The 27907-nt window shown below is 34.5% G+C and overlaps 1 protein-coding gene and 2 pseudogenes across 3 annotated transcripts; 2 read left to right on the plus strand and 1 right to left on the minus strand.

The window, feature by feature from the left end:
- The first annotated feature begins 1474 nt into the window (after positions 1-1474).
- On the plus strand, positions 1475-6093 carry LOC148788206 (uncharacterized; annotated as a pseudogene).
- A 2365-nt stretch (positions 6094-8458) lies between these two features.
- LOC148788207 (protein GL2-INTERACTING REPRESSOR 1 pseudogene) lies at positions 8459-9087 on the minus strand (annotated as a pseudogene).
- A 14043-nt stretch (positions 9088-23130) lies between these two features.
- Positions 23131-27286, plus strand: MGT4 (magnesium transporter 4). Of its 3 annotated transcripts, XM_088880267.1 has the most exons (6): positions 23135-23833; positions 25007-25243; positions 25354-25482; positions 26094-26251; positions 26371-26614; positions 26807-27286. In XM_088880267.1, the coding sequence occupies exons 1-6, from the start codon at positions 23384-23386 to the stop codon at positions 27092-27094; spliced, it is 1506 nt and encodes a 501-aa protein (XP_088736393.1). In that variant the 5' UTR covers positions 23135-23383; the 3' UTR covers positions 27095-27286. The 3 variants fall into 3 exon arrangements, with proteins under 3 accessions (XP_088736394.1, XP_088736395.1, XP_088736393.1); XM_088880268.1 differs by lacking the exon at positions 25354-25482 and having other exon boundaries at positions 23131-23833; XM_088880269.1 differs by lacking the exons at positions 25007-25243; positions 25354-25482 and having other exon boundaries at positions 23133-23833.
- Positions 27287-27907: the final 621 nt, after the last annotated feature.

Below are 27907 nucleotides of genomic sequence, written 5' to 3' on the forward strand. Positions count from 1 at the left end.
ACATGGAAATAAGGATGCAATTCAGTAGAAGTTTTTGCCATGATTTTATTCTTTCAGTTTTCTTGTGGTTTTAGAATGAAGGGGACCAATTTTATCTACTCTCACTACATTTCTTGGAAATGGTTGGTTGTAATTCTTTACCTAGAAAATCTTTGGACCAGACTATGGAAATTTATTTGTGGAGAATGAAAGATAGTGGCAATTTATTCGTGAAGAATGAAGGATAGTGGGAGTGGACTTTTCTGATGTGAGAAGTTCTCTAATTTTCATGCTGGAAATGGAGGGGGCGTTGACAATTTAGTTACAGAAAGGTGAACTCTCTTTTTTAAATTTTAATAGTTTTGCCTGTTCTATGAAAAACTTAAAGGCGAGGAGCTGATGGATTAATTGGGTTTGATTACTTGAGTTTTGTTGTAAAGCGGCCCATACATTAAAAATGCAAGTGTGCTAGGAAGAGTGGATGAGTGTGCAATCTGTTGACTTTTGCATTTTGGAATTTTCGGTGTTTGGATCATTCTATGTCCATTAAGTTTTTCATAGTCTGTGGTGTAATGTGGATTATTTTCTTGCTAAAAATTGAACCAGTTGGTCAATCACATCTAAATCTGATAATTTTTTTTCGTTTTCTCCCCTTATGCTTATTTGAAGAGTTGGCACGCATGTTCTCTTCTTTTTCCGACTCCAGTGGTGTTTTTAACATTCTGGTCATTTCTCTTTAGAAAGAGTTAAAGAGTCCTCAATTGGAGCCGGCATTAGGTCTAGAACCCTTGTACTTTACATTTTCATTTGTGACACAAAATTGGTTAATTCAAATTATTTACCAATGGCATTTTGATCAGTTGGTTACTTGGTTCTAATCCGACAATATGATCTGCTGTATGGAAAAGTTGATAAAACAACTAATTATTATTTCCTTCAATCCCTCAACATGATGGGATATTGATCATTAGTTATCATCCAACTTTTAATCACGCATGATATCAGGCCTGTATATTTGTTTATTCAAAACTGATAAAATACCAGCATAATTGGGGCGCAATTTGTATTACAATTTTTGTCCTCATATTAGCTCTGTGGTTGCATGTTCAAAAAGGTATAGTTACTTTCACGAAATGTTTGTATGTATATTAGGTGGTGGCATCAGTAGCTCTAACAGTTCGGATTTGTATAATATATCAGTAGCTCTAACAGTTCGGATTTGTATAATACATCAGTAGCTCTAACAGTTCGGATTTGTATGATATATTATATTGGATATTGGAATGTGGCTAGAGGATTATATTACCTTGTGCAATCAGATTATGGAGAAAAACCAACCAATGAAGGCAAAAAAAATTTACAAAAAACGATGAATCATGATCATCTAGCAACTCTTCTCCAGGGCGTGAATGTGATACGCCAGCTGCAATGTACTAACAGATTTCACACACCAGTGGAATAAGTACATTTTGTACTGTTCATCCTAGAGGTAATTACATTTTGTTCATTACACCAGTTTAATCTTGAATTATTATTACTACTGTTTAGTCTTCGTTTTTACGTGATTTTATTTGTATTATGTGACTTATCGTTGTGTTGTGTTGCTTAGACTTGTGCGTTTCTTGAATTTGCTTCAGTTCTTTAATCTTATAGAACAATGGTTCTTGATTTTTTATCTTATTGGGCCATATTGTTAGATTTTTTGTTTTTTAGATTCATGTTAACCTTGATGTCAGAAGCTTATTAATGTGAGGTCAAATGTACATTAGAATGATGGTGAAGTTTATGAATCTAAATAATTAGTAATCAATATACCAATTATCAATCATAAGTATTTACAACCAATTAATAACTATTTGTAACAACTATTATAACAATAAACCAATACTCGCACATTGATGGGCTTGAACCTATGACTTATGGGCATGAGGCTTCACTTTTGCCAACTAGCTAGGCCTCTTTAGCAATGATTCCAAAGTTTCATGTACTCTTATTTAAGTTTTTTAATTGAGCTTCCAGGTCGAGTTTTAGCTTATTTGTGGTCAACAAGTTTTTATGTGTTACATGTGATTATTAACATGTATTATGACATATTTTCAACTTTCATATGTGTGACTCTACTAATCATGCTTTTACTAGTGAGAATGTTTACAGATCAAGTATGTCCTTAGGAAAAGACCATTTTTTGGGCTCTATCTAGGCTTCCATATCTATAATCCTGTAGATTAGAATCTCCTAAGGCCTCATTTACTATGTCTCGCCCAATCCAACATTGTGTCTTGTAGGGCTGTGCATTCGGTAAAACCAAGCCGAATAGAACCAGAATTTGGTAAATCAAAAATTTGGTGTGCCAAAATGATGTACCGAATACTGAACCAGATTAGTGAGATAGGTTCCGGAGTTACCAAATTTCTTTTAGTATTTCGGTTCAGTATTCAGTCAACCGAAATTTTTGTTATTAATATAAAATCTAGTTAAAAATTAAATATTAAAAATAATAACTAAATTTCTTATTTATGCTTTTAAATTTCTAATAAGTAAAATAATAAAAATAATTAATATATTAAATTAGATATAGAAATTAACAAAAACAATATTATGGTATTTGATATAGTTTGGTAGCCAACACTAAAAATCGAAACCAAACTGAATATAGAACCATCAAGAAAAGAAAAATTGAATCACGAACTGAATTTTTGAGTTCGGTTTTGGTACGTCGCCAGAATTTCGTTTCGTTTGAGTTTGGTAGGTTTACCAAACTGTGAACACCCTTAGTGGCTTCTAAACCTACTGTGAACACCCTTAGTGGCTTGTAGAAGCCAGCTCGGGACAACTAATGTAAGTCCAAAATTACTTGCGACTGTGGTGGCCTAATAATTATCTCACCCCCTGAGGTGTTTATTTTTCACGCCAAGCCCAAGCAATGTTCTCAATTTTCCGTTGGCGAATTATCTAGTTTTCCCCGAATTTCACCACACATTGGAACGTGAGATACAAGCCAAAAGCAAATTTGCTGGTCTTCAGCACTTATTTGACTTGACATGTAACAAAGACATTTTTATCTTATTCTATTTATCATACGTTCAAAAGATTTCTAGTATAATATATAAAACAATCCTCCAACAACACAATAATTGGTCAGATTAAGTAAATAAAGTATTACATAAACCTATCACTGCTTACCCTTTAGGCTTGTTTACTATATGTGATGGGATTATGGTGTGATAGATTAATGAAGGATAATGTAAATGATAAGTTGTGATAGATTTATGTACTATTTTGTTTACTTGATTGGACCAATTGTTGTGTTATTGTAGGATTGTTTTATGTAGTGTTTACTAGTAATTGCTCAATTTGTTACATTATGACAATGTCAAAAACTGCCCAAGAATAGACAAAAGTCTTTGTCACATGTCAAGTAAAATACGAGGCAAAGACCATATGGTTTTCCAATTGGTCAATGCATCGGTAGACTGTCACTTCATGCCTATCGGTCAAGGTGAAATTCGGGGTGAATTTGGTAATTTGCGAACTTGAGGACAATTTTGACCCATAAAATGCAATTCACATTGCTTGGGCTTGGCACGATAGTAAAACTGCTACACGAGGTGGGATAATTATTAGGCAACAATTACAAGGAGTACAGGACTTGCATTAGTTATCCCGGGCTAGACTTTTACAAAGTAAACGAGCCATAATGCTGGAAATCCGGCATAGTAAACGAGGCCTTGCACTATCATTCATTGATCTATCGGATCACACTTAGTAAACAAGACCTGATGGTAAAAAAACATACTGCAACTTATATGACACTCATTCGTGGCTGATATGTCAAATTCCTTTTCAGTTACTTCAGTTCCAGACGATGCATGTATGATCACAGCATTATCTAATGAAATCTAATGTGTTTTTTTTATTATGTAAAAAACTCCTGCTAGTAGGATGGTATGTGATAGTTTATTCTTTTCGGTTATTCTCTTTGGCTCGGAAAGCAAATTTATTGCTCAAAAGGTGGAACTAGTGCCTGCCTATGCTTATTCCTTTGTCTGAGGGGTGCATTGTGTAATATTGAATGGGAGGAGCATTCCTGGATTGATCCAATTAAAGTGTGGAGTTGAATGCAATAGAATCATCTCTACCCCTTAAAAGACGTACTTGATTTTGGGTGCTATTTAGATATGTACATGTAGACATAATAAAATGTACCGATTCATGTCATGCACCTCTGGGGGTTTTCTGTTGCACAGGTGATTTATGTTTTATTTTTTGACAGATGTCTTTGCATATTGCAAATCTATCACCTTGCATTCATAGAGTTGATGGTGAACACTCCTTTCTGGAGGTGTACGGTCCACGTGCAGGACAATATGGAGTTTGTAGTTTATGATTACCCTGCAAGTGCTGAAAAGGCTATGAAAACACTGCGAGGCACGAGGATCTGTGGAATGGCTATAAATCTATCTTGGTCTAATAGGCAGCCTCGCTCTCTGCAAAGATTTGCGAAAGGTGGCAAGCCATACAAGCTACCATGCAGAAAGTACTCTGTCAAAGAAAGTGCTGATCAAAGTTTGATTCAAATGATCGACGAGAACATGTGATGGGTTTCAGGAAAGCAGAAGGTGAAGGTAAACAACTTGGTTCTTCTGGCTTGATTGGTGAATCTACAAGCTACCTCCAGATGATCCGAAAGTTTATGTGAGGAAAGGGTCATACTCCCTCAGATTAGGATCATTTGATAGGAGGTGCTGAAAAGAACCATCTGGAAGATGATATGTGGGGGAAGCAGGTTGTTGGAATGTGGACCCATCAAATGAAAATTATTTTGGAAAGGGCATGGAGTTTGACCAATATGAACCTTACAACAGTAATGGCAAAAAGGAGCTGCATTTACATGTAACCAGGTCCTGAGGAAGGATGCACGCATGTGGTGTCACTGCACCCTTGAGGTGTCAGAAAACCAATAAGAAACCATCTATGTAGAGAAGCCATTGGCGATTGCAGGGATGTCAATATTCTTCGACTCTGCAAATTCCTTTTATGGGTAAAAGGAAAGAGTTTGGAGGTAAGAAAAAAAATACGAGGAATTTGAAACTCAAGATACGGGGGGGGGGGGGGGAGCAAAGGGGCCATCATCATCTCAGTTCACTGTGATTATACTTCATCCAGAGTCTCCTTCTAGATCATTAAGGTATTTGTCTCGATCCTCATCACTTTCCAAGAAAAAGTCAGTGCCTGTGGAAAGTATTTAAGTTCTTCAGCTTCACACCATTCTGGATCTATATCCTTGAGTATCCTACCTCCTCATTATTACCTGTAGTATTCAATGCACATACCCTTAATAGAAGCAGATACCAAGGATTCTGTGGGAAATGCTGTTGTTCTTGCCCCCAATAGGGATTTACTAGAAGACGAAACAAAGGTAAGAAATGGCACAGCTGTTTCTAAATCTGAAAATATCGTATCTTTGGGTGAAAACAGATGTGAAATGAGATCTGCCAAATTGGAACAGGAAGAAATGAAGAAGGATGTACTCACGAAAGGATGATGAGAATTATAACTCTGGCTACAGAGGTTCATGTGAATTGTTAGCATCCTGTATAGTGGAATCACATGATGATCATATTGTTGACAGTTTGTTGCCAGACACTCGGAGATGAGAGATTCTCAAAATGAGATGTGGTGGAATCACATGATGCTGGTCATATTGACAGTTTGTTGCCGGACACTGGAAGGGATGAGAGATTCTCAAAATGAGGGTCTTGTGGCAGAACATATGCTGACTCCGGAGGTCGATATCTCTGCTATTGCTTCCAATATAGCAAGAATGTCTTCAGGGGAAATACAGGCTCATACACTATGGGCTGCAGTACCCTGAAGAAAACGAAAAAGGACTTACTGTGGAAATTTATTTTTGTTACTCGTTCTTGTGGCTTTGTGATGTAATATTCTGTAGGAAATTGAAAAAGGGCCCTATACCAGCTGGGATCTATTTGAGTAGAATTGCTCAAAATGAAGAATTTGATATTTTTGATAAATACATAGATGTAGTAGATGGGGAGAACTGAATATGGACAATCCTTGAGCAACTTTTTCATTGGTGAGTGCTTCCATTGCTTTCGAGCTGTTGCAGTGATCTTTATCAATATGCTTGATTAATTCTTGTAGCAAAAATCATGTTGTTAACGTTGCTATTGAGACCAATCAGAATTTTGGTTCATCTATCCTTTCTATTTAAGGATGTTGATGATGCTGTCAGGATATGACACAAGTCTTCTTAGCTATTTCTGGTGTTTAGTGCTAATGTGTTCACATGTGGTGATATTGACATAGTAGGATTTGTTTGTTGGCATATGAAATTTGTAACACATGAATATAGTGGAAGATTGTACTGCAGTGTCGATCTTTAATGAATTTATTTGTGTTTGTGCTTTGTTACTGCGACAACTTTTGAAAGAAGAGTGCTCGAATGATTATCCAAATTTTTATGCATATGTTCAGAATATCAGAATATATTTCAGATGATAAACCATCTATTACGAAATGAGTATTGTTGCATGACAAAAATAGAGTGCTTCTCTAGAAATGCTGAAAACATGATGATAAAGATAATTAAGTGGCACTTTTATGCTAGTTTTGTGATGTAAATGAATTCTATCATTATTTTTCTGCTAGCTATTATAGGCATATAATGATATTTCCAACATCGATAACGGAATATATGTATGCAGTTCCTTAACAGTCTTATTGTTTACTGCATGCATGTCACATATTTTTGTACTTTATATTCCCATGAGCTTGGAAAGAAGTTTACTTTCTTTGGTGATTAGCTTCAATCTGCAGGCATGAGTTTCTTTACTGTCACAGTAGGTGCTACCGTGGGCTTCTACTGCACTTAATCACATCCAGCTGTTATCAGTCTATTATTTTGGCCTGTCTAGTTTAGGTGGATCTGCTGATATAATATAAGACCTCATGGTATAGCATTTCAGTTTTATTTCCACATTGATTAATAAACGACCCGTGTATTATAATGGCGCAATTGATACCTGGTTTATTTTTCTTTTGTTTTCTTTCAATTAAAATAGAAATCTATAAGGTTGAGGGCATTTGGTTGGAGATTGGCTGTATGTTGAAGTGATATAAATTTGTGATCTGTGTCAGTCTCATATTTTCTGTATATCTGCTCTTTGCATTTCATGTTGAGTCTCAACTTGAATTTCTCTGCGACTTTTTAACTGTAATTTTCATTTCTAGGTTACTTTACGTGAAGCGTCTATCACATGAATAGTTTGTCAAACGTTGAATTATGCTGTCCAGTTGGCATACCTAGTAAATGTTACCAGTTTCAGTTTATTAGATTGGTCTAATCATGTTGGTGTTAGGCCATCAATGGAAAATGTTAAGGCATATTGCATAATTGAATATAAGATGGTAGAAGGAGGAGGAAATGAAGATGAACATTGAAGAATAAGTAAGAGGACCTGTGAATTCAATTTGTATTTATAGTATGACGTAATAGCCTCATTATTCTCAACTGTCTCAATTACTCTTGCATTTATTTGGTATTAATGGACTCTCAATCTAATATCAACCCCTATTTTTTCAATGCACGAACTACCCCCAACCTCATTCCAATCTAACACGTCCTTGTGCATTTACCCGATTGCCCCTCCCTTGTTTATAACTGAATAACACCTTTTGACCTCAATACCCCATAATAGCCTCACCGGCAGAGTACCTTGTGTTGGTATCATTCATTGATTATTTTGCTTAGTTGTAGTATTGACATTGAACTACTTGGAAAGACGTATTTCTTAATGATGCCGTTAAGTTAGCTAGCTAATTTGATGCTTCACCCGTTATTGATGATTGGGCATGATGAGCGGACACTTCAAGATTAAGATCTTGCCATTTGTGTGTTTGTTTATATATGCATATGTCTGTGTGTGTGTGTATGTACTTTTTTCCCTTCAGATCTGATGCATAACTAGGTAGACTGTTTAATTTGCATGTTAAGTTAGAAAGTTTGTACCATCCATGAAAAATGAAAATAAAGAACAGATTTACAGTTTTACTGGAACAGCTAAGCGTAGTGATCATAACCTAATAGCTGTTGTCTGATTAATTTGTAGGTGAAAGTAAACTTGACTGTTAGTGTTTAGGAGGGAGAAATTCTTACCTATACTTTGTGGGTCCGGGAACCAAAATCTGTTCTTTGGAGTACAAATGTTAAGGCTTGTTATTATCCATATAGCTTAACCAATATTTCGTCTCATCCATTATACTGCAATTTTATGATATCTTATGTATCAGCGAGTTTCTTGTTTCCTTTTCTCTCTTTGATGTCTCTCTTTTTCTCTTCTTAACTCCTTGACTGGCCACAAGTTGGCAAATTTGCGGTGCGGCATGCTTTGGTTGGTAGAAGAACGTCTGCCTGATGGAAGAAGGCAGTCAAAATGCAGGTAGGAAATTACATAACTTTCTGATAAGAGAATTTGGGCACATGAACCTTTTTCTCTGCAAAAAAACAACATATGTCTGCAGCCACCCACAACACTGGTATGCTAGATCCACTTCCTATGCTTCCTTAAAAACGGTAGAAACAAACTAGAGAAAGAAAGAAAATCAATCAGATAGCACTATTAAGGCTCCACTCCCTTTTTTGCACATACTGAATGGAAAATGGAGCACCAATAGTGCTACTTTGATACTGAAAGTAGTAGTAGTTGTTTTCTGGTTGAGCAGCAGAATTTTCAAGATTTTCTTTATCATGGCTGGCTAATTCTAACTCTTCTTTGTCTTTCTGGTGGAGGTGGTGTTTTTGTTGTCATGGATAACTTCAAGCAAAACAGTGCTTTTGCATTTGGGGCACCTGGGATCCTCTTCTGCTAGCATCACATACATGAGGCACCTGGGGCACCCCACCAGCATCATTGATGTAGTCTCTGGGCTTGACGAGTAGAGGGACTCATCCAGCTCCGACGACACACAAGAGCTCTGTGGCGATACAGTTGGCGAACGGCTTGGCGACGACTCCTGCGGACGGTTCACCCTCTGTGGAGAGAGGTTCAACTTGAGATCAAGCTTTGGCCCGTTCCTTCGGCTCATGGTCTATTCTCCTCTGGGTAATACCTTTTCCTGTGTCTTTTGAATAGTATTCTCTCACCTGTCTAAATTAAGCAAGAATTTGATAAGTAGATAGCATGAAAAGCCTTAAAGATTGAGCAAATCTATATAAGCTTGTGATCATACCTATAATCACTGAGAAGGTGGGGGAGGGTTGGTGGTGGCTATGCGGTGGTTCCGATGACCACCGGTTTTATCAGTCGAAACAGCAGTAACATGGACTTGGTGAGGTTGTTGGTATTGGAGCTCTACTGCCATAATATATATAAGAGGAGTGAGGAGGAGAGAGGTGGTACTGCTTTAAAGCTTAATTAAATTGTGGTGAGAGGTGGAGGGTGTAGAGAGAGAGAGAGAGAGAGAGTGAATACAAATGGACTGAATTGAAGGAGGAATGGTAGAAGACCGGAGAGTAGTGTAAATTGCGGGGCAGGAAGTGTATTAATTGCAGGAAAAATCCCAAGATGGTAGCAGAAAAAGGGAAGTTTGTAGTAAATATTGCAATTAAACTAAACTGCAGGAAGGCCGTCATTCATTGCCTACACTCTCCATATGTGTGTGTCTGTGTGTTGAGAAGCACAGCATAGCATGTAGATGTACGACACACACACCCACACACTGTGTGTGTTGAGAAGCACAGCATAGCGTGTAGATGTTCTAAAAATACACACACATACTCTGTGTGTGTGTGTGTGTGTTTTGAGAAGCGTAGCACAGCATAGTATAGTATGGAGATGATGATGGATATACATGTACACAACATGCATACAAGAAGGAAAGCTCAGCAGCCATTAAAGCAGACCTAAATTTCTAACAAATCCAACCACACCACTATTAATTCTCTAAGAGATGTCTTAAATTCTTGCATATGTAAGACGGCCCAAGCCCATGTTCTTAAATTAATGTTCTTGAGTATATTGTTTCTGTCGTCTGAATTTCCCATAACCCAAAGTGTTTTTCTAATAATAATAATAATTATTATTAATGATTCTGACTAATAAAAACGTTAAAGTTTTACAGACCTGACGGTGTACTTGTGGCCCCCAAAGTCATGATGTTAGCAGCTTATAAGTTACTCGATTAATTAATTATTTTCGGTATCTAATTTACTGTGTTTTAATACATAGGTGGAGCATCTTAAATATTTAATTCCTGAGCATGACTTAAATGTTCAAAATTGTAGGTGTACTGAAAGTACGAAGAAGCATTAGGTGAGATTTTGATGCTATTGAAATTATGAGTATAACTTTGTTTCAATTTATTTCCGTTTAGCATCTATTGGTGTTTGAGTTTAGTTGGTATGGTGACTGTCAACTGTCCTTTGATTATTATCTCTCTCCGGACACCAACAATATTTAATTTCTGTGAGACGGGTTGGGATGGAGTGGGACTTTGCCCTGCCTTTTTTTTTTTCGCCTCAGTACAATACCCTTTGGGGTGGGTTTGACTTATTTGCTCCATTTTTCGTCTCTTTTTTTGGGAAATATGGGAAAAATTATTAATATTATTGATATTTGATGAAATTATGTATGGGACAAAGTGGATGAAAGTAATTTAAAAAAAGAATAAATTGTCCCGTTAGTTCATAATTATCTATAAAATTATGAATATAATTCTATTACTAAAAATATCCATGTAATGTGTATGATTATATATGGGATGGGTTGAGGTGGATTTGAAACCCATTTGTTAGAGCAAGGTAGCCGCCCCGTTTTGTTTTTGGTGGGGTCCAGAAAATCCGGGCCCATGTCAACCCTATTCATTTCTTTTTATCGGTTAGCCGCCACTTGTAAGAAATGATTAATACTCTAATATGGCCAAGATAATAGTTTCTAGATTTACTGGAAATTAATAATTTCATCGTGGTGTTCATACTTGGATATATTTCATACTGAATAAAAGAATTAACTATTGCATTTTATACCATATTATAAAAATGAATTAAGGGTATAAAATATTATTGCACTTTCATTTGCCAACTAGGACCAAATTTGAGCATACAACCACGAAATCCAGGAATACTAAAGCTGGATATGTGTTAAAGTGGTACGTGCAACAGCTCCCAAATTATTATTACTGGACATTTTGAACAAATCAACAGTTATCAATTTATTTATGGAAGAATAAAAAATCAAAGTGGGGCCGAGTTATATATTTCTTTTATTCTTTATTTATGAGGCAATCTACCAAAATTATTCTTTTACAACAAACTATCCATCAAGGGTAAAAGGTAATAATTACTTGGGACTATGTATATGAGTTTTGATGGGACAATAAAAACGATTTTTCTCCCCTCTCAATAAATAAAACGATTTTTTCCCCTCTATAGATTATAGGGCTAATTACATTTCTAATGTTTTGATTTATGGTCTGGTTATACAAGCTATTCGTGTTTTCGTACAATTACAGAAAGTATATTTGACTGTAAAAAAAAATAGAGATTAGTTTGTGTAATAATATTAATATTTTTGGGGGTGTATGTGTAACTCGTAAAAAGAAAATAGGATCGACTTGTGTCAATGATGTTGATGTGTGGTTTATATGTAATTTTTGAAAATACAATGGTGGTTTGTGTGAATAGCTTATATATCAGCTGGTGTAAATGTCATTATCACTAAATTATGGTGTGTCCTAGGGGATGTTGAGTTTCAAAATTTCAATCAAATCTCTAATGTGTGCATGCATTAGAAGAAATATGACTTTTGTTACGGTTAATTATCATAATTAAGCATAAAAAATTATGGAGAACACTGACTAATTACAATTGTCTAACACTATTAGTCGTTGTTTCTGAAATTGAGGCGCAGACATTCACTACAATAAAAAACAATAACAAATGTTTTGGCTGTGGAAAAATCATAGTGGACATTGAATTTTATTTTATCGTGGTAGATAATATTTATTTGGTCATGATTTTAAGACTGTGATAATTTTACAGTTTAGAGAATAATTCATCTTTTTTTTTTTAAGTAATGAGTGGGGATGGGTGCGTGTGTATAAAAAATCATTTTTTCGGGAAGTATTTTTCTCTTTTCTTCTCTTATCTCAGTATTTTCCATTAAAAAATTTCTTTTATTTACTTACATTTATTTTAACTAACTCTACTTTTTCACTTATCATAAACTCAATAAACATAATAGAGGGTTAAAAAAAATTCATCTCATAATCAAACTAACTTAATAAATATTTATAATTTTTTATTTAAAAAATTTAACCACACAACGATATGTGCAGATGATACCACCTGGTATTAATTAATTCCTGTTCTTAGTATCGATATGTGGATATTTTTTATTTTTTTTACTGATATTATAGGGATAATTATATTGTCTTTTTCTGATGTTTGGTATAAATATACATAAACTCCTTATGATTTAAAAAATTACATTTAGCAGCCTTGAGGTTTGCTTTCGTCTTATAAATAAGTCCCTCTGTTAGTTAAAATCCACGAATTTGTTGATATAAAAAATTAATATTTACATCCAATTGACTTATTATTGATTTATTACAGACAAAATAAATCTTTTATGACTGCCCTCATACATCTTCACGCAGAAATGCATGTGAGGAGGTATCTTCATGGTTATAAAGATAGTTTAGTCGGAAAAAAATATTTGACCTGTAATAAATCAGTAAGAAGTCAATCAAGTGTAAATATCAATTTTCATTCAATTTTTTTTTTTTTTTGGTTAATATCAGTAAATTCAATAAATTTTTATCAATGGAGGAATTTATTTGTACAAGCAAATCTCAGGATGTCAGATGCAATGTTTCAAACCATAGAGGGTCCACGTATAATTATACCAAATCTCACAGCAGGATTTTGTGATTATCCCAATATTATATGTATGTATATGTATGTGTATATATACTTTATAGTTTATTTTTATCTAACAGTTCACATTTAGAACATAAAAGTCATCTTATAAGAAAAATTAAGCAAAATTGGAAATGCAGCTCGTCTTGTTCTCCGCATGACCTAAGGGGGTATCTTGCTGCTTTTTAAAAAATAGAAGGGGGAGAAATTGCTAATTTTTTTTACATGGGGGGTGGTGGTTTGCTATTTCTTCATAACACGGGAGGGTAGGTTGCAATTTGCCATATTATCTATACCTTTTTATATAATTGAAAAAACACCATTTTGGTGTTTTCAATTTTTATGATATGTCATTTTTTAATTATTTTTTTCTCTCTCTTCAACGTCTCATTTCTCTCTTTTCAACTTCACATTTTTTTCTCTTCTAAACTTCCACGTCTTTTTTTCTTCTCTCTCAATCTTTTCTCAGTAATATCTTATAACTTTGTTGTATTTTGTATTAGTTTATATTATCCAATCAATATATATTTTAAAAATGATAACTAATTTTTGAAATTTAAACAATATTAAATTATTTATACTTCGCCCATATGCATTAACATACGATTAGTATAAATTAAATAATAACCGTCTTCATTGTTTAAAGAATATGTACCAAAAGAAAACTTAAATATAAGTTGAGTAACATTAATTTACCATTTAAATTTGTTATATAAAATCATTTTATATTATAAATCTAAACTGTTAACAGTTAGAATTTATTCATGTAACGTATAATTAATTGAGTCAGATGGCAATTGGTCCTGCTGAATCTGGATCCGTTTTGTTTGAAGCGGGTTTTAAAGAGATACTAATCTGATTATTTGGTAGAAAGTTTTTAAAGGACACTTTTCACTCCTGAAAGAAGGACAGAATCACCAAACATGATGAATGTTCGCGTACTTTTTATCTGAGTCAGTGTTGATCAAGTTGACGCAAACAAGCAAACTATATATGGCTTGGGGTTAGACACGAGGGACTGAAGAAGACTACACCTAAGTTGAAACTGGCACATGAGAAATTCCAACTCCCTACTGACATATTATTTACCCTATGGGTAATGGGGAGCAACTGAGACATTCAAAGATCAAGTGTGCTTTTTTTCATCGGCCCCGTCAACTCGAAAGGTAGTTGTAATGCCACCTTCATCTAAGGGTTCCAGAGCTGACCCATGACTCAGTACGATACGTAACTTTACATCCCTATAAATAAAAATTGTTTCCATTCGCATGATATTTATTTATTACTCTGAGTTCTAGCTCTGTGACTCCGGTGATCTCATAACCAAAATCTGACTTAAATTTCAAAGAATTTTAATTGGGAGCCACTTCAAAACCAACTAAATCACTCATTCAGTTTAAAATGCACGAGTAGATCAAAATTATCTAATTAATAAAAATACGAACTCCAACAAAATTGCAAGTCATCATGGATCTGAACCCAGATCATAATCCATGTCCTCAATGCTTGAAGCAGACCCTTTGTGCTCTCTGTACAACCACTTTCTCCTAACAACTGAATACTGATGAGAATTCAATATAATTACATATACATACATACACACACACAGGTATATGTATAGATGCGTATATGTGTAATGAATTGAATGTGTAATGTCAATCAATGGCATCAGACCATTAACATTAGTGTTTATGGCCAATAAATTGTTTGTCTGATCAAAACTGCACTCTTCGCACCCATAATAATTAGAGTAGAGTGCCATCTACATCACATCCCATTTTATGCCACATTTCCTACGTTAACCCATCATTTTATGCAAGAACATATTACAGCGACGCCTCCTGAAATTTAATCATAAATACATATATATTATTGAAAATTAGCAATATTTTTTATTTTAATTGTAGTCCGGCAACTAATTCGATTCATTGGTCTTCGTTATGTCTCTATTCATTTTATGTGGTAAATTAACTAAAATGTCATTGTAGTCTATGATCTTATACTTATTTTTCAAATGATTTTCTAAAATTTTACTAAGTGGATAATTCTTTTTATAATTTTCACAAACTTTTATCCACCTCGTCCCTTTTTTATATTTTTTATTTAAAAAAAATATAATAAATGGAAAATTGATAATTTCAAGCTTCGATTCTAAGATAAAATAATTACGTCAAGTATCAGGGGTAATAGTAATTTTTAAATTAATGTTTTGCATAAGATTCGGATTAATATTATATCATTTATTATATTCAAATTATATTTATATTTTTAAATCAATAAATATATTCAAAATAAACAAGAAAAAATAATATTATAAGAAGTAAATTATAACTCAGATTCGTGTGATTCAAACCTTCCACCTCACCAGTCAAACAAGATTTTATTTGCGCCAAAACCCATAAAATACAAAGACATTAATTCTTTATTGTAGTGCTAATAATAATATTTTTATATTCTATTGTTAATTGTATTGAATTGAATATTAATTATAGAACTGATGCGTTATTTATATTTAAATAAATAATATGAAATTAATTGCTTCTCTTAAAAATAAAAACAAAAAAGAATTAGGTTGGAGTGGTCCAGAATGTATATATGACTCCATGCTGTAGTTGATTGTACATTGAAATTCAATACTCATTTATAAATGCGCAACGATATTTGTAATTACTGCTGTTTGTTGTAGTACGTTAATATTCACTTAATTATTCATCATTCTTGTATTCGATGAAGCAAAGGAGGAATCAAGCTTTTAAACGCCGTCGTATTGCCGTATTATTCCACTTCTTTTTTTTAAATTAATTTTTCTTAAATTAAACCGATGCATAATTTTACATCGATTTATAAACAGGTGAATACTTGTACGATTAAAAATAAGGGTTTAATGCAATTTATCCCCCTCTGATATTGTAAATGAGCATATTATTTTTCTATAAAAAAAAATAGCAATTTATCCCTTTATATTTTTTAAAATGAAGCAATTTACCTTTCTGTCTAGAGGGATGAATTGCTTAATTTTAAAAAAAATAAGGGGGATAAATTGCTGTATTTTAAAAAATAAAGAGTGGTAAATTGCTATTTTTTTATAGGGGGATAATTTGTACATTTACATGAAGGGGCTAAATTACATTTTTCCCTTAAAAATAATAATTGAACAATTTGCTTTTGAAATTAATCATGAAGTGTTTAGAAATAATAATAAGGTCGCCTAGCATAAATATAGCGCTCAAAATTATAATATATATCTATGCATATTATAAAATTAAAATTTTGAACATTTTATAAAGATTCTACAATTTTCAAAAAATTAAATTAATCTCTCCAATATAGTATTTTACATTGTTGAGTCCTACCTAACATCCAATATATGGCTACACTAGAAGTAATATGACTTTTTTATATGGTTATTTTTATGGTTAAAAATAAAAAATCATGACGGGTACTAATTAATCATGACTGCACTATGACTGCTAGACGTTGTATGTACAAGCGAGACCAAAATATTTGGTATAATTAAAAATTAGCTATAAGTAAAAATCATAGCAAATTTTCTGTTGGATAAATAGTATTAATTTAATACAGTTTTTAAGCCATAGTAATTTATAATGTAGCGAATAACTAAATTTTCTGTTGTGCTGTAAAATGTGCGGAATAATTTTTTAAATTCAAATAATTGTATTTAACATGACTAAACATTAAAAAATGTTAAGGTTGTATTTGGATTGAAAAGATTTTAAATTCAGTAGAATAAATTCTTCAATCTTAACTAGCTAATAACACGTTACGAATGACTTCAAAATTCATAAATTTTTATTTTGAACTATATTGTATAGTAACGTGTGAGTTTCAAATATCTTAATATTGAGTTACTTGATTTTTTTTTTTCAAATTTAAAGACTTCAATCCAAATATAGAAGAATAAAATTATTATTATTATAATTATTAAAATTATTAAAATGATGTCTTGAAGTGAGAGGGCCCACAGAATTGATATGATTGGACAATTTGCAATTTTCTTTTAAGAATTTATTGGTCATTAACTCATTACAGGCACAATTTTGGAACCCCAATAAAAGCATGAGCATAAATGATGTACAAAAGTTGTGGTGCAAACTATTAATGTAATTTAATTTCAGCACAATTTGGGTACGTAGATTTAGTCAAAGAATGGGGATATAAATATTCAACAATTCAAACAACAGTTTCAAATACATATAAATATTGATTTTGAATGAGTTGATATATATTATCTGAGAGATTCTCTTTTTGGGTAGAATTTAACTATGTAAAAACATTTGTATAGCTGGACTGAACAAAGAAGAACACAATTTAGAATATTGAAGGAATGAAAAAGATCAAATAGTATTACAATAAGCCTCCTCAATTTACTATTATTTCCACTATAATACCAATAATGTAACTTACGACTCAATCTGCGTTCCATTACGCGATATATTGACTAATCTGATTTCATATAAAGACTAGCATTTTGTCAATAAAAAGCGTCTCGTTAGGGAGAAGGGGCCTTGAGGCTTATAAGTCGCTCAAGCTCATTGGCTGCAATCAATTTGAGACACCTGCTTACATCATCAACCTATTAGAGGAGGGGTTTCGGACAGGCATATGGCTTCATTCCCACAGACAACACTAATGATGTGGTTGCGATTTAAGCAGATGAGTGAAAGAGAATATGACCCTCGACACACATGATGTTTCCCAAGTATTTTGTCTAGAAAGAGTGTGGAGTTGAGAGTTTTAGTGTGTACTAAGGTGTATATATTTATGATGTATTTTTACGTATAAACAATTTCTTTTATATCCTCACAGATAATTTAATGATATAGGTATATCCATCAACGGACAAGTTGTTGGTTTAATGGTAAGCAAGTTGGGTTTTAGGGCAGATTCTTGTGAAATAGCAGGATTTGAAACTACAAAATCACATTTATTAGGAGAGGTTAACACTTCCGCTCCATTCTCAAATATGATTAATTTCATCTCCAATGTGAATTGAGAACACATATTTGATTTTTTTTTTTAAAAAAAAAAAAACTCAAATATATGCTAAACATTATGAATTTTACTATAATTAAACTAAATTGATAAGATTTTTAAAATGACTTGGGAACTTCTTCTTTCTTTCTTTCTTAAAGTAGCTTGCGAGCTAATAACATCTTATTTTCTTTTTATCTTGTAACTTCATTTTCTAAAAAAATACCAAATACTTCACAGCATCTTATAAATTTGTTATCATTGGTTCATAGTTAAAGAAAAGCCCAAAGTAACTTAGTTCCCACTATTATTTTTTTTTTCACTTGGAAATTTGATTGGTGATCCTCGAAATCGTAATATAGTATTTTTCACGCTCGATATATATAAAAGGATGCGTTTGGTAAAAGCAATAAAAACGAAGAAAAATGGAGGTAATGAGGGGTGTGAGATATGCATTTGTTGCAGCAACCAAACATAGTAGAAAATTGAAAGGAAGAACAATCAGGGGTTCTTGTGTGGTGGTCACATATTTAATTCTTTTAGTACCGAATCCATTAAAATGTAGTGCAAATTGAGGGTGATATATTAAATATTGTTTTTTAAAAGAACCCCCCCCCCCCCCCCCCCATCTGTAATTAATTTTCTTGTTGCATTTCTTATGAGGGCCTTTAATGCCCCCATTTAATTTAAAATTATAAATACCACAAGATTTATACTACTTGTACATCAAATTCATCAATAATTATTATTATTATTGTATGGATATAAATCATATCACATCAACATAAAAGCCCATTTATCTCAGCCCAAATACTATAGGATTGGATCGTACTATTCTTAGGCCCTCAAGATACGCTTGACGCTTGAACTTATAGCATATTTTTTTAAATATATTTAGATTTCCTTTCAAAATGTGAAATTATATTTTTTCTCGAAAGATTTTGAAATTATATTTATATTTGTTTATATCTAACCCTCTTTTATTAGGATTTAGATGAAAAATGCTGATCTTTGCTAATAAAATTACATAAAATTTTAATTTTATTATCCATTTAATGTTCTCATATAATAATTTTGTACTTGTAAGAAAAAAAAAATATTGATGTTAGCCTCATTCCTTACATATATATTATATTTATTTCTTTATAAGTACAAAAAGATATATAAGGAATGTTAAATGAGGAGTAAAATTAAAAATTTAAGAATTATTTTTTTTTTTACATCATGTGTAAATGGAGAATTTGTTAAGATGGTATAATTGTAATTTTAAAACTTCATTGGGGAAAGGTATATTTTGCATTCTTAGAGTGGTCTAAGTGTAAGTAACTCTTTTTTTAATTTCAAGATTAAATACACTTACATGTCCTCTTTAAATGCGAAATTATATTTTTTCTCAAAAAATTTTAAAATTATAGTTACACTCCTTATGAGAATTCTTCATTTACAACTGATTTTTTTATTGAAATTTGAATGAAAAATGCTGACGTCAACAAAAAAATGGCATAAACTCTCAATTTTACCCCTCATTTAGCACCCCCTAATAATATTTTTATATTTATAAGGAGATAAATATGATATATATAAAGTCAAAAGAATGTACTTGTACTAAAATATTATTTCTGAGTTATAGCCATTAGATAAAATTAGTCATTTAGTATTTAAAAAACTAGTTAATTGTTTGTACTTTTTTTATTTTCTATAGATGAGGATGAGGTGAACATTATTGTTGCAAATATTTCTTGCAATACTAAATAAAGTACTTGAACAATATATTTTTAGAAAATAGATGTTATAATGAAGTTAACATCACTCCTCGTTTATAGGAGGTAAAAATACACCGAAAGATAACTAGTTTTTTCAATTCATCAATGTCTACTCTCTATGCAATAGCTAAAACTCGGATCAATATTTTATTACCCCTTTTGGCTTTATATATATTACATTACTCCTTACAAGTATAATAATATTGATATGTTGACTGAATGGTAAAATTAAAAATTTATGTAACTTTTTATTGACATCAATATTTTTCGTCCAAATCCTAATGGAAGAGAAACAATTGTAAATAGAGAATTTTCAAAGGAGGGTATAAGTATAATTTCAAACTTTTCAAAAGAAAAACATAATTTTATATTTTAGGAAGATTAGTATAATTAACTCTTTATTTTATATAGAACGATAGGGTGAGAACACAAATTAGAATCCAAGACATCTCTTATACAAAAGAGAGGTAATGTTCTAGCTTTGTGCTGGCGACTTTAATGAAATTTTCTGTTAATCTGATAAAACTAGAGCTCCTCGGTCTCGGCGTCAAATTGAAACTTTTAGATCCTGTCTATCTGACTGTCAGCTAATAGACCTGGGATTCTCGTATTTTAAATATACTTGGTGCAACCGCCGCGTGGCACCTGACACAGTGTGAGTGCCCCTGGATAGGGCATGAGACGCTAGGTTGGCAAGCTAAGTTTCCGAATGTTCAAGTAGTGGCCGAAGAGGAGGGCGTTAAGGGGGGAGTTAGAAGAGATTTTTTCACGTGAGGAGATAAACAGCGTGGCAAGGCTTAGTGGACAGAAACACTCCTTACTTTCATGCGCGGGCGAGTGTCAGGAGGAGGAAGAATTATATTTCTAAGCTCCGTAATAAAGAGGGTGTTTGGTGCCACTCCCTAGAAGACATTCAACAGATTGTATCTACTTATTTCCATGATTTGTTTCTTATGTCTAATCCGTCAGCAAAAGCTATTGATGAGATCTTAAGGGAATGCGAAGAGGGTTAGCGAGGAGATGAATGTAGCTTTAATCCAACCTTTCTTGCCTGAAGAGGTAAAGCGTGTGCTTTTTAGATGTATCCTTATAAGTCCCCAGGACTCGATGGTATGTCTCCGATTTCTATCAGAAGTATTGGCATATTGTTGGCCCTGAGATTACTTCTTTTATTTTAGACTTCTTGAACTATAAGCGCTTTGATGGTAAATTTAACTATACTTTCATTGTCCTTATTCCTAATTGTGATTCCCTTGAATCTATGAGTCGCTTGCGTCCTATTAGTGTCCTATTAATCTCTGCAACACTTCCTATAAAATAGTTTTTAAAATGCTAGCTAATTGTTTGAAATCTATTCTCCATTTTATTGTCTCGGAGTCCCAATCTGCTTTTATTCCTAGTCGGCTTATTACTGACAATGTCTTAGTTTCTTATGAGCTGAATCACTACTTGCACACAAGACCCGGGGTTCAGTGGGACAAACAACACTTAAGTTAGATCTCAGCAAAGCCTACGATCGCGTGGAATGGAGTTTCCTTGACAATGTGCTTGTTAAGTTACACCTTACAACCTTGTTTTATTTTTTTTTTATTCTTTTGTGTGTGTCCACTGTGTCCTATTCCTTCTTGCTAGACAGTCAGAAATTTGGTTATCTTCACCCCTAATGGGGTTCCGACAAGGGGATCCTCTCTCTCCTTACTTGTTTCTTTTTTGTGCAGAGGCACTCAGTTATCTTCTGGCAACTGCAGAGGCAAAGGGGGAATTGCGAGGTGTATCCCTTAGCCAGCATAGGCCTCTTGTGTTGCATCTTCTCTTTGCTGATGATAGACTCATTTTTTTGTCAAGCTACACGGGAAGCCATGCTCTGTGTGGGATGGATTCTGAAGACATTTGAGAAGGCGTCTGGGTTGGTGGTAAATTTGGAAAAGTCCTCAATGGCGTTTACTTGGAACACCTTCAATGAAACTCAGGCTGAACTGGCAAGGATCCTTGGGGTTCGAGTGGTGGCCAAACACGAGAAATATTTAGGACTCCCCACCCTCGTGGGACGTTCCAAGAGGGAGGTCTTTCAATCCATTAAGGATAAAGTATGGGCAAGGTTACAAAGGTGGAGATACAAGAATCTATCACAAGCTAGTAAGTTGGTTTTGCTCAAATCTGTTGTGCAGACCTTACCTCGTTTTGTGATGAATTGTTTCCTCGTTCCAACTATCATTTGCTGTGAGTTTGAAGGTATGATGGCTGATTTTTTGTGGCATAATAAAGAAGCTAGGAGGGTGCATTGGATTTCATGGGATAAGTTACGTGTGAGGAAAGAAGAGGGTGGACTTGGTTTGTGGAAGCTGGGGGCTTTTAACCAAGCTATGTTAGCTAAGCAATTGTGGAGAATTATATCAAACCCGAATGCCCTGCTTTGCCGAATACTCAAGGACAAGTACTTCCCACACACGGATGTGCTTCAAGCGACTATCAGGCTAGGATGTTCTTTTATATAACCCAGCATTCTCGAGGCGCGTGATCTGCTCAAAGTTGGGTTACAGTAGCACATTAGATTTGGACGGATTATGCGCATTTGGAAGGATAGGTGGATCCCTCGTCCATGGATGTTCCAGGAAATCACTGCTTCGAATCTCTTCATGAGGATGCTACAGTAGATAGGTTGCTGGATGCCACAGGGGAATGGAACGAGATATTAATTTGTGAGGTATTCGGATCGGAGGATGCGGGTGTTATCTTGGGGATTGCCAGATCCGAAGGTAGCCCGAATCAGCTCTGGTTGCATTTCGAAAAGAACGAGATATATTCGGTTCGGAGGGCGTATCGTCTTATCTGGGACGAGGTTGTTCCTAACTTGCAGATTAGCCGTACTGGTTTGAAAACTTATAAAAGTGAGGGTTGGGATTTTATTTGGTATGTCATTACTCCTCCGAAGGTTCGGTTATTCGCTTGGCGAGTGTGCCGCAATGCTCTCCCTACTACTTCCAATCTTGCAAGTGGTCGATTGATCATTGACGGCATCTGCCCGTGGTGTGGCGACGAGGGTGAGGATCTACTCCATATTCTTCTGCGTTGTCACTTTGTTCGGCTCATATGGATTATGTCCTGCCTCTGTTGGACATCAATTTCCTTTCGGAGGGCTGATTTCGTGGAATGTTTCGATGACCGGGATTTTATTACATTATATTTATAGTCTTTTTCAAAAATTATAAAAAATTAAAGTAATTTCGACTTTAATTATTACTCCAAAACAGAGCATATATCATAACATATGCCATAGATCATAAAGGATTTATAAAAAAAAAAAATTATAATTTATCTACCACCACAGTTTTCAATAATAATAATAAAAAAAAATCATCTCGTCTTTTCTCATTTAACCAATATATGTTTGCAATAATCCTAAATAATTCAAAGTTAATCTATTTTTCCACTTTGAAAAAAGGGAAAATTTTGTTAAAATTACTTCAAAATATGTAGTTCGAATGAAATTTGATTTTCGTGGAACTAAAGTCATTCACTCACATAAGAATCGGAAAATACTTGACAGGATTTGAAATTGGATATAACAAAACCTGGTCGGAATAGCATATTCGTATTTTTCAGGCTCTAGTGTAAATCCGACCAACCCCGTAAATCACTGGTAAACCCGGAAAGAATATCAGATAATCAATCCCACGGGCCAAGGCTACGACCACCGAATCAACGCACAATGAGGGGCGCCCCTCCTCAGCCACCGAAACAGGCAGCAGGTCCACCTCAGGCGGAGGACGACGGCACCGCAGAGCCCCTACTCCGGCCCGCCACCGCCGCCGGAGGCGTCAGCATCGGTGGTGGGCTCCGGAAGAAGGCGGCGGGAGTTAGGCCATGGCTGCTGCTGGATTCGACTGGCCAGGCCCAGGTGGTGGAGGCTGGAAAACACGCCATCATGAGGCGAACCGGGCTCCCGGCCCGCGATCTCCGGATACTCGATCCGCTGTTGTCGTACCCGTCAACTGTGCTTGGGCGTGAGCGGGCCATAGTCATCAATCTGGAGCATATAAAGGCCATAATCACGGCCCAAGAAGTTCTCTTGCTCAATTCTAGAGATCCCTCAGTCATTCCTTTTGTTGATGAGCTTCAGAGGAGAATCTTGCGACATAATCAGGCTATCAAGTCTCAGGTTTCTCCTGCTCTTCCTCTCTGTATATCAAGTTTTAATTTTGTTATTGGTTTTGAAGAGTTTCTGTTAGTATAATTTGAAATACGATTTCTTTTATTTGAATATTGATTTGCTTTATCATGGATTTCTACTCTGTGATCCTTCTAACGAGTTGGTGAGTCTTCTAGAATTTATTGGTCGTTTGCCTTTTCAACTCAGTTTTCATCTGTCTTAGGGCAGTAAAGTTTTTGACGCAGCTTTCTTGAAGTCAATCTCTCCAAAACAACAAAGAGTCAAGTTTCTAGTCTCTGAAATTAAGAGAAAGAATATAAGCGCAATTGTAAGTTTGAACCTTGAATATCAAGAAGATTGAGATTGTTAATGCTATTCATTAACCTTATATTCGAAATATGAATTCGCCAGATATGGAGATTTGGTATGTAACAGCACTTGTTTGATCTTACATGGTTGTTTAGGTTATTGGTTAAACAGATTGGCTGGGAAGGATCTATTACCGAAGGGTAGAAAGAGGTAGATAGAGTAATGGTCTGAGATAATAGCGGGATATGGAATTGCTTGTCGCAAGATTTCAGGTTAGTTCAGGATGAAGCATGAGGGCTGCAGCTGCACATGTATATTGAATAGTTGTAATAAATGTCTAGCATACCATATCCTCATGGATTGTTCAAAGTGGCTTGTAAAAAACCCTGGTGCAAATTCATGAGTGAGGGAAATAGTGTCGAAACTGAAACTCTGGTGAGTTAGATGTGGCTTAGGAAATCTGCAGAGCAAGTTGATTTTGTCCGAGGTCTTTCATTCTTTCTTTGATTAATGTCTAAAATAGTTTGTGGTGGTTTACTTTGATGTGGAAATTTGTGGGGAGGTAAAACTTTATAATCTTAAGATTTTATTGTTTTTGTGCTTAATCTTTGATTTCTGTACCGGTGAGAAGGTGAATGATCTTTGTTTTTGCTTCTGGTTTCATCTTAACAACCTGTACTCATTCTTGGGCATTGGTTTATAAAATGAGTTGCATGTATGCTGAAATTAATGAGAATTCTGTAATTGTCAAGGAAAGATAAATCTATGGTGATGTGAAGTATTTCAATTATTCTTCTATATTGTGGAACACTTTGTATGATGTATTTACTATAAGCCTCACATATTTAATGAGGTGGGATGATGGTGGTTAAGGAAGCTGGAGATGGTGAGAGTGCGGACTGGACAAACTTGTATGATTTGGAAGAGCCTCGATCAACACCAGTAAGCCCTCCAAATTATTCTGAGAAATTCCCGAGTAAGGAAGAGGTCGGGAAAGTAGAAGGAAAAGAACAATCTGCGGAGAATCGAGATGGTCCAAAGCTGCTTCCGTTTGAGTTTGTTGCATTAGAAGCATGCCTCGAGGCTGCTTGCAGTTGCTTGGAAAATGAAGTATAAACTCTTATGCTTCTGCTTTGTTTTCAAATCAAACTTATATTCAATTTTGCTCCTATAGTTCATCTCGACATTTTCCTTTTCCTCTCTCTCTGATCCCAAGCTAGGCAAGGACACTGGAACAAGAGGCTCATCCAGCATTGGATAAATTAACTTCAAAAATTAGTACTCTCAATTTGGAACGCGTTAGACAAATTAAAAGCCGTCTCGTTGCTATAACTGGACGTGTTCAGAAGGTTGAATGCAGTAATTTTCCATTATACTTTTCTGCAATGCCTTTACTCGTATAACTATTTGACTTTGAAAATGAAGATTTCATTAACTTAAATTTGTGAAAGTCTTGAAAGTGGTTAATTTTCTTGTTTGAGTGTTATGTGTATAATCTTTTGGTAATCAGTATGAATTCTTGTTACTCTTTGGTTGGTGACCTTAGCGTCTTAGACTGTAGAAGCTTTAATGATGTCCATATTTCGGACGGGAAAATGTGAGGAAGCATCAGATACTGCGGTGGTGCATGATCAAAATGATACAATCTGTCTTTTGCTAGCTTTATTTTTTCCTTTTTTACTCTGTGGAATAAAATCTCACATAGAAGATGATATTTTCCTCTTGTAAGATTTTTACATCGCAACTCCATCAACATATATGCCGGTTTATGCCAATCAAACCATGACATGAGTTTACTCTGGTTAGGAATATGGTTTGATCTTGCATTAGGAGATGTCCTTTGTCATAACTGCAATTTTGACTTATCTCTCTCTGTCTAATACCTAATTTTACATAATCGTTTTAACAGTTGTAGTGCTATATTTTTCCTCCATCTACTCACTGTAACATGATTTATCAGGTTAGAGATGAGTTGGAACATTTGCTTGATGATGACGATGATATGGCAGAGATGTATTTAACTGACAAATTGCAAGCACAGCTTGAGAATTCCTCTCTGTCTTCCATGAATGAGGATGTGTTGGATCAAGATGATGTTCAGGCGAACACGGACGATAGGCATGTGAAACTATGGCTTGTTACAATACGTGGTGCATGCTTTAAGTAGATATTTAAACAAAAAATCATCCAATTGCGCTTAAACGTATACTTTGCACTGTATTTGCATGACATTTCAGGACTCCTGCTGAAATACTGATGGAAGGTAACGGTAGTTCGGTCGTTTCTGATGCTGAACTTCAGCGGATTGATAGTCGCCGCGAGCAATTGTTTGGTGGCGCTAATGCTCTCAGCAGAGGCAGTCATGGCACCCATACTAGTACACATAGTGCTATTAGCAAGCACCTTGACGTCGAGGAGCTTGAGATGCTCTTGGAAGCCTATTTTGTTCAGATAGATGGTACACTCAACAAGTTATCCACCGTACGTAACTTGTCTTTCTCCTTACTATGTCTTATTTTTCGGCTGAACTTACAAACTCACTTTGTTGCAACAAGTCTCCAACGTGTTACATGTCTCCACCCAACATCATAAATCTATGAACCTGATCTCTTTTGCTTCTTCAAAGTCGCACATTAAGGTGCTGACGTTCTATCCTTTCAATGCTTTGTGAAGCTGAGGGAGTACGTAGACGATACCGAAGATTACATCAACATCATGTTGGATGACAAGCAAAATCATCTGCTGCAAATGGGTGTAATGTTAACAACAGCAACCCTCGTCGTGAGTGCTTTCGTGGTTGTGGCAGGGATCTTTGGTATGAACATCAGAATCGAACTTTTCCAAGATCAAGTACATGGGATGACGAGGTTTATGTGGACCGTCGGGGGAGGCTCAGCAGGCACTCTTTTCCTGTATGTGATTGCAATTGCCTGGTGCAAACATAGACGGTTGCTGGAATGAGTGACGAACCGTATGTTCCACCTGTTTGTACTAAATTCTTTCCCAGTGTGAGTGAGCAAGTGTGTTATATTCAGCTGAAAGTGTGTTTTCTTGATTCTTTGTTTTCGAACACAGATGTAAAAATTTTTACTTGCTTAAGTTGATGATATTTCCTGAAAATGAAAAGACAGAACATGTTTACCTAAACTAAAAGCACATCAATATCTAGCTTTGGGTCTTTGGTTGAGTTTTTATGCTCTTCAAAACAACATTTTAATAAGATGTACAGAGCTTATAATATTTTAAGATTTTGTAAACTATTTTGACATTTTCTTACATAGACACTTTGGCTGTGTTTGGATTTGTTACTTCGCATTTTTCGAAACAAGATAAAACACACTCAATGTTTGTTTCTGTGTTTTTACACCTTATCTGTGTGTTTTTCTATTTTCCAACTTTCTATATATAATATATATATACATAATATAAAACGGATATGATTTGACAATAAACAGTAATTTTTGTCTCCCAAAAATACAACATTAAATATAAAATATTTATATATAAAAATATGTGATTTGACAATGAACAATGATTTTTGTCTTTCAAATCCCAACAAACCGATAACACTTATTTTAAAATATTTTAAATTACCCCAAAACACAAATCCAAACATGTCATCTATTTTTAACACATACTCACTTATCTCTATTTTTCTCTCTCTATTCTCAAAACACAAAACAAAACAACTAAAACACAAATTCAAACACAATGTTTCTATTTTTTAGAAATTACAGATATACCCCTTAAGGGTGTTAGCGTAATATTTTTTAA

This window comes from Sesamum indicum, linkage group LG5 (genome assembly GCF_026168435.1).
Source record: "Sesamum indicum cultivar Baizhima isolate 11 linkage group LG5, ASM2616843v1, whole genome shotgun sequence".
In the NCBI taxonomy this organism is placed as follows: domain Eukaryota; kingdom Viridiplantae; phylum Streptophyta; class Magnoliopsida; order Lamiales; family Pedaliaceae; genus Sesamum; species Sesamum indicum.

Excerpts from the sequence above, each read along its gene's own strand:
- MGT4 (XM_088880267.1), top strand. The coding sequence starts at position 23,384 with ATGAGGGGCGCCCCTCCTCAGCCACCGAAACAGGCAGCAGGTCCACCT. Across the intron at positions 26,252-26,370 it reads CAGGCGAACACGGACGATAG|GACTCCTGCTGAAATACTGA; the intron begins GCATGTGAAACT and ends ATGACATTTCAG. Across the intron at positions 26,615-26,806 it reads CACTCAACAAGTTATCCACC|CTGAGGGAGTACGTAGACGA; the intron begins GTACGTAACTTG and ends TGCTTTGTGAAG.